Source organism: Neovison vison, chromosome 3 (genome assembly GCF_020171115.1).
Source record: "Neovison vison isolate M4711 chromosome 3, ASM_NN_V1, whole genome shotgun sequence".
NCBI lineage: Eukaryota > Metazoa > Chordata > Mammalia > Carnivora > Mustelidae > Neogale > Neogale vison.
This window is the reverse complement of record NC_058093.1, coordinates 233,284,525-233,298,384: the sequence shown is the minus strand read 5'-3', so window position 1 is coordinate 233,298,384 and position 13,860 is coordinate 233,284,525. Positions and strand designations below refer to the sequence as shown.

Below are 13,860 nucleotides of genomic sequence, written 5' to 3'. Positions count from 1 at the left end.
CCTCTCTCCCATTCTGTGCCTGTCCCTACCCCATGTGCCTCTGTCTCTCCATCTCTCTCCTTCCATCTCTCCCTCACTGTCTCTCTCCATCACGACCACTGTCCTGTTTGCCCAGGACACTGGACTTTCTATACTGCAGCCAGCACAGTCCTGGGCAAACAGGTGTTACCCTGCTCTCCCAGCTGTGCCCCACCAACATCCCTGTCCAACACCCTTGCTCAAGCCCCAGCCCGCCTGACTGTTCATGTTCAACCCCTGGCCCCTTATGATTAGTGTGTTCCTCCTGATAGAGTTGATTTCTGAATCTTTCAATAATTTTATTAGAAGTGGTCCTTGGAATCTGAGTAGTCAGAAAAGGCTGGCGTTCTGCCTGGAGGCCGGCTGATTTCAGGCTTATCATCGGGGTCTCCCTCCGTCACATCCTGCTCCCTCTCCAGTTGGAAATCTGGCACTTTAGGAGGGGGTGCAGGTGTTCCAAGAGGCAGATGCCTTTGGAGACCCCCGATTCTCCTCCAGCTGAGCCCAGCTCCTCTTCCATACCCGTGATAGATGGACTCTTGAAACAGCCTCTTGCTTTCCCAGGCTGGCCCTTCCCCACCAGCTCTGTATCTCTGCCGGTGACAGTGCCGGGGGTCACATCATCTCCAGCACCACACAGAGGCCACCTGGATGACCAGAATCAGCCTGATTCGGGGCCGGGGAACAGCAGTGTCTTCATGATGCCCAGTGTGGGCTTCCAGCTCCATGGGGCTGCGATGCCACTGCTCGGAACTTTAAGGGTTCACCTTGCACCTTGCAAGGGTACACAGGGGTCCTGTTTCAAAATTTATTTATTTTATTTATTCACTCAGCAGACCTGCCCAGTGGCTCCTTCCTCCCCACCCTCTAAAACTCACCTATGACTAATGTGTGTTCCCGGCCTGCCAGGGACTTATAGTGGATGAGAAGACAGTGTCAGATATAAGCAAATTCTCAGCTTGCCACTAGTCCCTGTGTGACCTTGGACACATTGCCTAACAGCCCTGAGCCTCAGTGTCCTCCTCTACAAAATGGGGTGACATGGTAGCTACCTCCTAGAGATGCTGTGAAGGTCACTTGAGATCACATAGCATTATGCAGGGCATGTCATAAGTACCCAATAAAAGGAAGTTTTACTAATTATCATCATCATCATCGCTGTCATCAGGTAGGGGTAAGGTCTGGCACAAGAAAGAAATTACAGTGAAGTGTAACAATGTAGTCAAGGTGCTATTAAACCTTTTAAGTGTACCTCAGAGAAGGGGTGTTTGGGACTGGGTCTTGAAGGATGCATAGGAGGTCAAGGGTAGGGAGAAGACCTTCAGGATGGCAAAGTCATAGGGGCATAGAAGAGCCTAGGAGGTTTGGGGCAGGCGGTGGTGGGTGGGTGATTGGGGCTGTGAGAGTAGCTCCAGGTCTGTGCGATGGGTCCTCCAAGAGAACCCAAAGCCTTAAACTCTAGAACAGGGAGAACACGTTTCTCGTGCAAAGGTCAATAAGGAGCCGTTTCAGATTCTGGAGCACGGTAATCCACCTGCTCTCCACAGGGAAGGAAGAACCCATCCAGAGCAGAAGCTCAGAATATTCTTTCTAGAATCAAAGCCACTGCAGGACAGTTGTGGGACACTTTTCACTTTCTAGGCATCATACATTTTTATACTTAGTGAATTTCTGGCTGGCAGCAGCCAAATGTCTTGAAGAAGAGGTACCTGTTTCTAAATTGCTGGAAGGTGCCATGTGGACCAGCACTGGGATTCCTCGAACCTCCACCTTGGCCCCCACCCCTTTAAGGGCATCAGCTCAGTCCTCTCCCCTACTCCCGGGATAGACGGGAGGCTCAGTTCATGTCCAAAAGCCCAGTGGGTGACTGACTGCTCAGGTGGTGGACTCTTGATGGCCCCGAGGAGGGCTGCTGTAGGCATAGTGCCACGTGCTCCGTGGTACCATGTAACAGATTCGGGGGCTGGGGGGTTGGCAAGGTCGTCCCACCCAACGGGTCTACCAAATGGCTTTTGCCAAATGAAAACCGTGGCTTATGAACTCAATTTTTAAATATGCCAGTGTACCATGGACATCTTTTCTTTTTCTTTTTTCAGCTTTATTAAGATACATTTGACATAGTAACATTGTCTAAGTTTAAAGTATACAATGTGATGGGTTTTTTGTGCGGTTTTTTTTAAGATTTTATTTGTTTATTTGACAGAGAGAGAGACAGCAAGAAAGGGAACACAAACAGGGGGAGGGGGAAAGGGAGAAGCAAGCAGGCTTCCTGAGGAGCAGGGAGCCTGTTATGGGACTCGATCCCAGGACTCTGGGATCATGACCTGAGCTGAAGGCAGATGCTTAACGACTGAGCCACCCAGGTGCCCATAAAATGTGATGGTTTGATAGGCATATATATTGCAAATATTTACCACAGTAAGACTAGCTAATGCATCCTTCACCTCACACAATTACCATTTTGTTGTTCTGTCGGGAAGAGTGAATTTCTCCTGTAGCCAAGTGTCAAGTATATAATACCCAGTTGGTCCCCACAGTCACCACACTGCATATTAGATCCCCAGAACGGACTCTTACTCTGTGGACAGCTTTTCATTACATCTTTTTCATTGCTCTGGGAATCACCATATTTTATTCGGTTGGGTTTATAAAGGGTTCCCAACTTGCTTTTTGGAACTTTTCATTTTTGAAGTAATTTCTAATTAATTGACAAGTTGAAACAACAGGACCACGGATTCCCTGTACCCCCCACACAGACTCACCAGTTGCTAATTTTGCCATGTCTGTACCCTTTCGCTCCTGACCATTGGAGAGGTTAGTTCACTTCGTGTCCCTTTATCCCTAAATACTTCAACAAAGCATTGCCCAAGAACGAGAAAGCTGACAATGGTATGATACCATTGATGTAGCCCACTATCTTTGTTCAGGTTTCTTTGGTTGTCCCAATAACAACCTTTATATCATTTTTTTAAGTAAACTCTGTGCCCAACTTCGGGCTTGAACTCACAACCCCCAGATCAAGGGTCACGTGCTCCACAGGCTGAGCCGGCCAGGCACCTGCCCCATCCTTTATATAATGTTGTTTCCCCCTGTCCAGGATCAGATTCAGGAACACTTGTATTTTGTAGTCATGTCTCTTTAGTCTTCCAATTTGAACAGTCTTCTGCCTCTGTTTGTTTTCCAGTTTTAACATTTCTGAATTATTCTACAGACTGTCTCAGTCCGGCTTTGTCGGCTGCCTCCATGTGATTAGGTTCAGGCCACATTCAGAGCAGGACTATCACAGAGGTGACACTGTGTCCTTCTCACTCCCTTGCATCAGGAGGCACTAACTGTTGATTTGTCCTTCGATTGGTGATGTTACCTTTGGTCCTTTGGTTAAGGGGATGTCTGCCAAGTAGCTGTGCTGGAAAGTTACTGTCTTTCCCTTTGTAATTAATAAGTATCTTACAGGGAGATACTTTGGGACCATGTAAATACCCTACTCTTCATCAGGCCCTCATCTGCTAGTTTCTGCATCCAGGATGGTTGCCCACATTGGCTCCAGCACACAAACACCCAAACCCTGTGTGTCTGTTCCAAATGGCAGTAACTGCCTTCTCTGTCTCTCTGTGGCCCACAGCCAGTCCCACGGAACCGAGGTCCTCGCCATCGCCGCCCCCTAGCCCCACAGAGCCGGAGAGGAGCTCCCAGGAGCCCTTGATCCTGGCACTGGAGGGCAGCAAGGAGAACCAGCAGCCGGAAGGACGCTCCAGCTCCTCGCTGGGGGGGAAGATATACTCGAGCAGCCAGACCACGGGGGGCATCCAGGAGATTGTGGCCATGTCCCCCGAGCTGGACACATACTCCATCACCAAGAGAGTCAAAGAGGTCCTCACGGACAACAACCTAGGTACGGGGTGGTGGGAATCAGGGATGCTGCCCTCCTCCCTGGGTTGGCTCTTACTTGCCTTGAGCTGAGTGCCCACAATGAGATCCTGGGGTCTGGGGTCCAGCCTGCAGGAGCCCATCAGCCCACGGGTATCCAGGATCCTCTGGAAGGCATCTGACTCTGACCCTAGAGTAGGACAGAGGGGGGTGAGTACCGGTCTGATGTGACCTGAAATCCTCAGCCTATGGTGATAGTGATACTCTAGCACAGTCCTGACCCAGTGCCGAGCCCCTTACCCTCAGGGGACACAGAGGAGAACCCTGTTCTAGAACTCTTTCACTCTATGGATCACGAACTCCTCTGAGTCTCCACAACGGGTCGTGCCCCTGTCCCGGAGAGATGCACACAAAACCCAGATTCTTCACTATAATTTCTATTAGAAAATTAAGACATGTTCTTTATTTTAAAATACCAAACAGTGCAGAAAAAAAAAAGACTAAAAAGTAAGTAAAACTCCCCAAGGCCCCAATCATACTCCATAATTTTTATATATATTTGATACTTTCTGGAAACATGCAAGAATATAGGTATACCTGATTTTTTACATATTTTCTATGTAGATGAATTTACATGCATACTGTCCTATAACCTGCTTTTTAAAAGTGAACCCTGTTTTGTGGACACCCTTCCACATTAGAATGACCAGAAAGTCTTCTTCCCTGTGGCCCAGTGTTGCAGGCCAGGGATGCCCCACATTTCTGACCCATTTGATGGGCATTTACTTATTTCCAGTTTCCTTCTGCCTCTGAAACCACATTAGTATATATCTTTGTGCCTCCAGTTGAGCAAATACAACTGGAGGGAATTGCAGGGTCAGAGGATACGCACATTGAAATTTTGATGCCGTCTGTCAGATTACTTTCTAATGAGGTGACACTAATTTGTACACATAAAGTTTTCTGACCTATTCAGGGATCTCCTAGGAGTGAAGGAAATCTGAATTATGAAAGCATTTTTGTTGGGAACTGTCGGGTCCCTTGCCCGCAACCTCCTATTTTGCAGAAAATTTCCCTCCAAACTCCTACTGGGTGTGCGTCCCACTGGGTGTATGATCCTTCCCTCTGAGTTCATGGAGATGTCCCGGGTCCTCTATTTCTTGTCTCTCCTGGGCACACTGGGGCTAGCCTGGGATAACAGGTTGCCCTCCCCTGTCCCTAGGGCAGCGGCTGTTCGGGGAGAGCATCCTGGGGCTGACACAGGGCTCCGTGTCTGACCTGCTGTCCCGCCCCAAACCCTGGCACAAGCTGAGCCTGAAGGGACGGGAGCCCTTTGTACGCATGCAGCTGTGGCTCAACGACCCCCAGAATGTGGAGAAGCTGAGGGACATGAAGAAGCTGGAGAAGAAAGGTGAGCGCTGGGTACTCTGGGCATAGCTTCAGGTTTTTCCTTTGGAACCGTATCTAGTTGTAACCCAAGGAAAGCCAGGGCCCCAAGCATCCCATCTCAGCCGGGTGTGGGCCTGCAAAACACAGCCATCCCCCAGCACATAATTGAAAGCAACCAAACCATTTACTGTTTCTCCCATGAAAACCCCCATACCCCGCCTCTCTCAGTGTCCTTCCTTACACCCGTAGCTGCTTCGAGGTCTTTTGTCAGCCCCAACCGTGTATTCCCCAGAATGCTCTCTCTCCAATTCCCCTTGGCCTGTCACCCAGACTCTACACAACACGGCACAAAAGTGGCCCAGCGGACAGGAATTCTCCCTCCTGGGGGTGGGCAAGAAGATTGCAAATTCGTCCATCATCCACTGTTATATCCCTGAAAAACTGAGCGGACACTGAGCGCCTGCTGTGTGCCCACCCAATCTCGTGCTGTGCCAAAGGGAGTCTAAAAAAAGCTCAAGGTTGGGAGGTGAGATAAAACCAACTGGAAAGCTGTCACCCAGGGCAGCAAGGCAGTTCCCGGTGAGGGCGCAGGGCCAAGCCAGGCTGCCAAGGGCACACGAGCTGTTGGCATCAGACAACTCTGCAACTGAGAACTGACCTATCCCTTCCTGGCTCTGTGACCTTGGGCAAGTTGCTCCCTCTCTCTGGGCCTCATGCTGCTTCATCTGAAGAGAAGAGCCTCAGGGCATTGCTGGGATTGAATTACACCCTCTATTCTGAAGTGGGCTTCTCTTCCCCCATTTTGGAGATTTGGGATGGAGAGGCACCATGCAGTTACAGGGTCCATTACATGAATGTCCTGCCCTCGCCCCCAAGACTGTAGTGCCCTTCAGTGACCCTTCCGTCAACCAAGAGAGCACGGCATAGCCCCCGGTGTTGAACACTCCCCTCTGTGAGGGCCCAGCCACGCTCTCTGCATGCTAACGACCAGACCAGACGTCAGGGGCAGGTGTAGGCAGACCAGCGTCTCAGCGCAGGGTTCGGGAGGATGTGGAAGCCCAGCCCGGAGGGAGGAAAGGATGAGACTGGCAGTGTGGCCCTGAGTGTGGGGCACGAGCCTGGAGCCGCCCCTGCCCCCTGCTCCTGCCAACACTAGGGGCCCGGCCTCTGGTCGGCACCCCCTCAGCGCTTCCTCCCCCCGCCCCAACCCACCCCAGCCTACCTCAAGCGCAGGTACGGCCTCATCAGCACTGGCTCCGACAGCGAGTCCCCGGCTACCCGCTCCGAGTGCCCCAGCCCCTGCCTGCAGCCCCAGGACCTGAGCCTCCTGCAAATCAAGAAGCCCCGAGTAGTGCTGGCGCCTGAGGAGAAGGAGGCGCTGAAGAAGGCTTACCAGCTGGAGCCCTACCCCTCCCAGCAGACCATCGAGCTCCTCTCCTTCCAGCTCAACCTCAAGACCAACACCGTCATCAACTGGTTCCACAACTACAGGTGCGGCGCGGGGCGTGCCCACTGGGAGGGGGGCGGGTGCCGGCGGGACCCCTGCCCCATCGCAGGCCCAGGGGGAACCCAGTTCAGTCTGGGGGGGAGGGGCGGCGCGGGGAGACCATTGCAGCCTGGTGTTTAGATTCAGAGTCGAGGCAAACCCGGGTATAAACCCCAGGCCCAGCATTTCCAGCTGTGAGCACCCGAGCGCGTCGCTTCAGCTCCCTGAGTCGTAGTCTCCTGACCTATAAAGTGGGAACGGGAGTGGGATCTGCTTCCTGGATTTGAGGATTGATTCAGGGGGCTACCATATCTACAGGACATGCTGGCCACGCAGTATGGGGTAGCTGATGATATTGGGGTCACCTGTCTGAATTATTGCTTCACCCAGTTTGCGTCTGCCTCTGAGAAGAGACAGGGAATGGTGTTGGGGGCACAGGCCCCAGGAGCCCTAACTACCCAGTGAGCCTCATGTGGGAGCCCTGATTTGGGGCTCTTGGCCTCTCCCACTCCCGAGGCCAAAGGAGAACCCTCAGTCTCCTTAGTCTCGCCTGCCCGGGGGAGTGGGTGATTCCTATTTCTGTGGCTACTTCCCACTCATCGCTCCCTAGTCTTGGGGGTCACTGGTCTCTAGTGGCTGGGGTTCCAGGGAGTTCAGTCCCGGGGCTGGCTGGGGGCAGTGACTGGTTCAGCAGTGTCCAAGGAGACGGCAGAGGGGCTTCCTGAGCTCAGCAGAGAGCCCTGCGGGGAAGGCTTGATTGGATTCCATCTCTGAGCCTCCCTCCCCAGCCAAGCTTCCTGAGCAGGAAGGGTCTCTGGTGTCCATGCAGTGCCGGAGAGAGTCCCTCCATGTGTTCCAGGGGGCAGGGAAATGGTTTCTTGCTCCCCAAGGGAGAAGAGGAAGGAGGAGCCTGGAAAGGTGGAATGTTTGAAATCTCTTTCCACAGCCCAGGCATGGGCACCTCAAAGACTTGAGCTCAGTCTCACCTTGGCTGTATGTTCTTGGGAGAGTCACTGTACTTCTCTGAGTCTCATCCCTGTTTACAGACAAGGCAGACAAGGAATCTTGTCACAGATTATTTCAATAATTATTCCACAATGCTGAATCAAGGAGTGAATGAAAAAACTTTAGACTTAAAAAATTGTGAAATATTTCTGCTTATGATCAGACTCAAGGACTTCCAAATAGCAAACGACATAGGTCCCTAAATCCTCACGTCCTCCTTCCCTTCCTGGGGGATATGCGGATGTCCTCTCCCTTCTTGTTCCCCGTAGGAACTGAGCACTCCATTTTTATCCAACATATTCATCCAACAAATAGTTACAATGTATGCACACTGATCCAGGATCTGGAGATACAGGGGTTCAAAGCCATCATCCCAAAGCGCCTGGGTGGCTCAGTCAGTGAAGCGTCACCTGCTTTTGGCTGAGGTCGCGATCTCAGGGTCCTGGGATCAAGCCCCACATCAGGCTCTCCACTCAGCAGGGAGCCTGCTCCCCTCCCCATGATCTCTCTCACTCTCACTCTCTCATAAATAAATAAAATCTCAAATAAATAAAATCTTTTAAAAAGCCATCATCCCTGCCCTTAGAGAGTTTTAAATTATGAACCAGATAATTTTACCACAGCCTAATTACTATACAACAGGGAGGACTAAGGGGCTGAGGGAAAAGGAAGTTCTGTCCAGGGGACACTCCACAGAAGAGGTGGCATTTGAGCTGGGTTTTGAAAGATGACTAGGAACTTGCACTGAGGAGCAGAGAGAATTCCACTCCCAAAAGAAAGAAACTGGTCTCAAAAAGTTAGAGGAGAATATATCATTTCATTTTGTAAATGTTTACTGAGCACCTAGTCTGTACCAGGCACTGACGAGAACAAGACAAAGTCCTTGCCCTTATCATCTCCTACAGACCCGCAGGGACGGACACTATTAAACGAGCACTCGTATGAATGCATCATTACAAATTGCAGTGAGCTCTGGGAAAGGTGAACAACAGGATGTTTCGAGAATAAATTATCAGGGAGGGGAGCCTGGGTGGCTCAGTCAGTTAAGCATCCAACTCTTGGCTTCGGCTCAGGTCATAATCTCAGGGTTGTGGGATTGAGCCCCGTGTCAGTCTCTGCACTCAGAGTGGAGTCGGCTGGAGATTATCTCCTCTCCCTCTGCTCCTTCCCCTGCTCCTGTGCACACACATTCATACTCTCTCTCTCTCTCAAATAAATAAATATAATCTTAAAAAAAAAAAAAAAAGAACTACCAGGTACACCCTAGTATAGATTCTGGAGTCAGGAATTTTATGAAAAAAAGAGAGAGAGAGAGAGAGAGAGAGACTAATTTATACTATGGTGTAAATGACTATTAGCCTCATATTTATATCTGTTCTATAGTTTGGACAGTCTAATGCTGGAACTTCAGACATTGAGCCATCCTAAACCCCCCTCCAAGCTCACCTCAGTGGAACCCACAAGGACTCTCCCTCTCCTCAGTGGAACCCACAAGGAGACTGAGGGTGAAGGTGGAGTCCCCTTGCTGGTGGACTAAGGCCTCCTACGTAGAGGGACTGGAGACTGAACCAAATAACCCCTCAGAGTCCTTCTAGGTCCAGACTACTGAGATGGGACCCCCAGCCCAACTGCTTGCCCTGTGATCATACCAATCCTTGTGCCTCTCTCAGTCTTGTCTCCTGTATCTAAAGGAATGAGACTAATATCCTTTTCCTAAGGTTATTTTGAAAAATAAATGAAATAATCTGGAAAAAGTGCTTGTCATGGTGCCTGATGCATGATAAGTACCTCTTAGTGTGATGTTTATAACTTATAATCGTTAGTATTACATATCAATCACATATACTTTATTATTAATATAGACGGGCAGAGGGCCACAGCAGGTAGCTGAGGAAGCCCTTCTGTTCTATGACCCTGAACAAGTCATTTCACTTCTCTAGACTTCCTTTGCTGTCAGGAAAATAATGACGGGGGTTAGTCCCAATCCTGGTTTGTCTGCTCTAAAACTAGTGTAAGACTGAGTTGCCCTCCGGTGGCAGGGAAACCACAGAAGTGAAGAGAGGATGAGTGGGTTCTGTGATCTCTCTCACTCTCTCTCACTTTCAAATAAATGCCGTGGTGAACTGTACAAGTCACTCTTTGCACCTCAGTTTCCCCTTCTGGGCTGATGTCTAAGAGTCCCCACAGGAAAGAAGCAGAAAGATGTTGCCGCAACCCACATCTGGGTTTGGCTTCGAGAAGTGCTCTAGACTAGTGCTGTCCAAAAGAAACAATGCAAGCCACATGTGATTTGAAATTCCCTAGTAGCCATGTTAAAAAAACCAGATACTCTCTCTCTCTCTCAAATAAATAAATATAAAACCAGTATACGAAATTAATTATAATAGTCTATTTAGCCTAATGTAACAATTTCAGTGTGTAATCAATATAAAAACTTTACTAATGAGACCTTCTACTTTTTTTTTTTTTTATTAAGCCTTCAAAACCCAGTGTGTATCTTAACCCGTACAGCACACCTCAGTTCAGACTAGCCACATTTCAAGTGCTCAAGAGCCACGTGTGGCCAGTGGCTCCTCTACTGGACAGCACAGGTCTAGATCAAGAACTTTGGAATCTTTAACAATCCTGAGTTCAAGACCAGATTCCACTACCTACTGGCTGTGTGAGGCTTGCTTCCTCTTATATGAAGGAGGGTTAATAACAGCACAGCACCCATGAGTAAGGCTGTTGACAGGACTTACTAAGACACTGCATGTGAAGACCCTCCCCCTCCTGGGGAAAGTGGGCGGGGTCACAAAGCCACTTGACTGGATGGAGTCCAGGGGTTAGCTGGGTCCCCCATCTGGCCCCTCGCTCACCACCATCTCTGCCCCAGGTCCCGGATGCGCCGGGAGATGTTGGTGGAGGGGACCCAAGACGAACCAGACCTCGACCCCAGTGGGGGTCCTGGTGTCCTACCGCCAGGCCACTCCCACCCAGACCCTACCCCGCAGAGCCCCGACTCTGAGGCTGAGGACCAGAAGCCTACCGTGAAGGAACTGGAGCTTCGGGAAGGCTCGGAGGAGAGCATCACACCCCCGACCCCCCAGGACAAGGCCCAGGTGAGGATTAAGCAGGAACAGACTGAGGAGGATGCAGAGGAAGAGGCGGGCAACCAGCTCCAGGACTCGGGGGAGCCAGACAAAGGCCACGGTTCCCCCAAAGAGGTGCATCCTGACCGTTCGGGTAACGACAGACTCCCTAAAGTGGCCCCGGGGCTCCTCCTTCCAGGCGGGACCACGCCAGACTGCCCCTCACTACAGCACCCCCAGGAGAGCGAGGGCGGGGAGCGGCTCCACCTGGACCCTCTAAGTTTTAAGTCTGTCTCAGAGTCCTCGCGCTGTAGCCTGGAGGTGTCCCTGAACTCACCCTCGGCTGCCTCCTCACCGGGCCTCATGATGTCTGTGTCACCCGTCCCCTCCTCCTCAGCCCCCATCTCCCCGTCCCCACCCGGCGCCCCTCCTGCCAAAGTGCCGAGTGCCAGCCCCACCACCGACACGGCTGGGGCTTTGCACCCCAGCGCCAAGGTGAACCCCAACCTGCAGCGGCGACACGAGAAGATGGCCAACCTGAACAGCATCATCTACCGGCTAGAGAGAGCTGCCAACAGGGAGGAAGCCCTGGAGTGGGAGTTCTGAAGGCAGGGGCGCGAGGGCGCGGGGCGTACCAGGGGCCAGCGCCCCCCCCCTCGCTCACTCCCCCAGACAGGGTGGGGGAAGGAAGGAAGGAACTCAACCATCCAAACGGGGACAGCAGTGGTATGCAGTTTACGGTTTTTGTTATACTCCTAGTTCTCTGACGTGAGTGAGCGGGCGGGGCAAGTGCCACTGCCTCCTCTTTCTGGCACCCCCTGACCCACAGAGCACCCCCTTCTCCACCCTGGCCTCTCCGCGGGAGGCGGAAGCGATGTGGCACCACACGTTCACCTGGAAACTCCAAACTCTTTTAGAAAAAATAAATATTTATAGACCTCTTTTAGATATTTTAATAAAGGATCCTTTGGAATTTATTCCCAGCCAATGCTGTTTTGATATTACAGAGAGTTATAAAATCAGGATGCTGTCACAACTGTTGCGAAGTATACACTGAAGTTGTGTCGTTTTTGCCACTAGATGAGATTAAAAGAAGACAATTGTTCAAAGCCATCACAAAACACTCTAAGACTGACCAAAATTTAGATAACCCTTGAACTGCTTTTTTTTTTTCCGTATCTGTCTGTGAGACACAGCACATTGCTACTGCCCTTCCAGAAACCGTGTTGAAAAGAGAAAGTCCAAAAGACTCTAAATGAAAACCTCGATGCCGTTGAGGATGTGTTCCATTCTGCTGGTCTGTCGTGCAGCCTCAGTAACCCGGAGCGTCCCGTGCTGTTGTAAATGTTGTAGAGGCGTGGGCCGTGGCCAACCCTCCTTCCCAAGACGTGACAAAACTGCTTCCTCGCCCTCTCGTCAGAAACCTGGGGGCTGCCAAGTTTGGACACCCAGCCTGTCCATCTCTAGACAAGATGTGTTTCTGGATTCTCCGGGAAACCAGGCGAGGGGTCAGGTGATTGGAGGGCAGCAGTTGAGCCAGAGTGACCCCGCTCCCCTGAATCGTGGCCCTGGCACAGGATGTTTCCCCACTGGCTTTCCAGAGCAGGACTGCGGTGGCCATCTTCCCCTCCCTGTGTTTTAAGAGAATAACAGCATTGGTCATCCCACAAGCTCCCAGCACCAAAAAGTAGATTCCTCCAACTAGAGACCCCAATTCCCCTTTTTGCCATCTTCACTCTCAAGCTGACCCAGGTGCTGTTTCTGGAAGGCCTCCGCAACTCCCAAGTTAAGGCAGAACAAAGCAAGAAGGTTGAGTTCACCACAGCATGACCACTGTATCCCAGGCTCTAAGTCTACCCTCCTGCCTTCCGACACATGACCTTCTCGGGAGCGGAGACTCAATCCCCCCAAACTCAGAGGAGCCCTTCCTCTAGAACCTTCATCACCAGGGTTTCTGGCGGAAGAGTTCCCAGTGTGGATAGAACAGCCACCATATTGGTTTTCAACGCTGTCTCTCTCTCCCGTTTTTATTTCTTTTCCTTTGTCAAACTCTCCGTGGGAAAGCTGAATTGGTGACTCCCCAACTGAAACCAGAATGAAGATGAAAAGGTGGCCACAATCGGTGCCAATCCAGTGCCCTGGGGGGAGATGGCTGAGGGCTTTCAAGGATGCAGCAAAATCCAGTAACCGGAAGGGGACAATTGAGGGCTGTTCCAGAAATCTCAACTCTCATGCACCCAGGCCAGGCTGCAGACTCCACAATCAATGAAAAAGAACACAAACCCTGCAGGAAAACATCCTTTTCTGTACACCCAGGCTATGCATTGAAGAGTTTTCCACTGTATACATTTTTATCCAGATGAAGGTATTTTTATATTTTGACAATAGGAAACACTGACCAATTTTCAGAGTAATCAAATCTGGAACAAACGAAACATCTCCTTTTAGCCACCACCGCCCTGTCTCAATTAAGACGACCGTGAGGGAACACACAACTTTCTACTGTTGAAACCCACACAACATTGAAACCCAGGCTCACCCGCAGACTACAGACCTTAGAGGACTCAATCTGGCTTTTGTGTGACGGGATTTGATTAAGCACTTAGCATATAGTCTTTTGAACACGGAAATCCTGTTGTACTGAAAGCTAGCAGACCCATGAACAACTTTGTCAGGTTCGCGTCCTATAACGGTAAAAACAAAACAAAAACCCACAAAACCGTTTCTATGAGAGATTGATGAACTTTGTTTAAAATTTTAAAAAGAACACGTTCTGTAAACGCGTCACTCAATACAGAATTGTATAATAATGTCTGGGTGTCCTGCTTGCTTTATTCTGGAGCTGGGGATGCAAATTGGAGGTCCAAGCTGGTCCTCAGAGATGTTTTACAAGACATTTTTTTGGGGGGGACTGGCTTTTAAATTAGTTTGCCACCATTAAAATATGGGGACGTGTCACATAAAAATCTTAATTACTGACTTCTCTTGAAAACCATAAGATCTGGCCACACTGGATCCAAGTTC

At 50.5% G+C, this 13,860-nt stretch overlaps 1 protein-coding gene across 2 annotated transcripts in view; it reads left to right on the top strand.

Moving 5' to 3' along the window:
* Positions 1-13,646, top strand: part of CUX2 (cut like homeobox 2) — a 258,612-nt gene extending 244,966 nt beyond the window's left edge. For both annotated transcript variants that reach the window (XM_044244277.1, XM_044244278.1), the window contains 4 exons: positions 3,641-3,910; positions 5,108-5,296; positions 6,492-6,765; positions 10,641-13,646. In XM_044244277.1, the coding sequence (XP_044100212.1) occupies positions 3,641-3,910; positions 5,108-5,296; positions 6,492-6,765; positions 10,641-11,442 (1,535 nt within the window). In that variant the 3' untranslated portion in view covers positions 11,443-13,646. The remainder of the gene's footprint in view (positions 1-3,640; positions 3,911-5,107; positions 5,297-6,491; positions 6,766-10,640) is intronic.
* Positions 13,647-13,860: the final 214 nt, after the last annotated feature.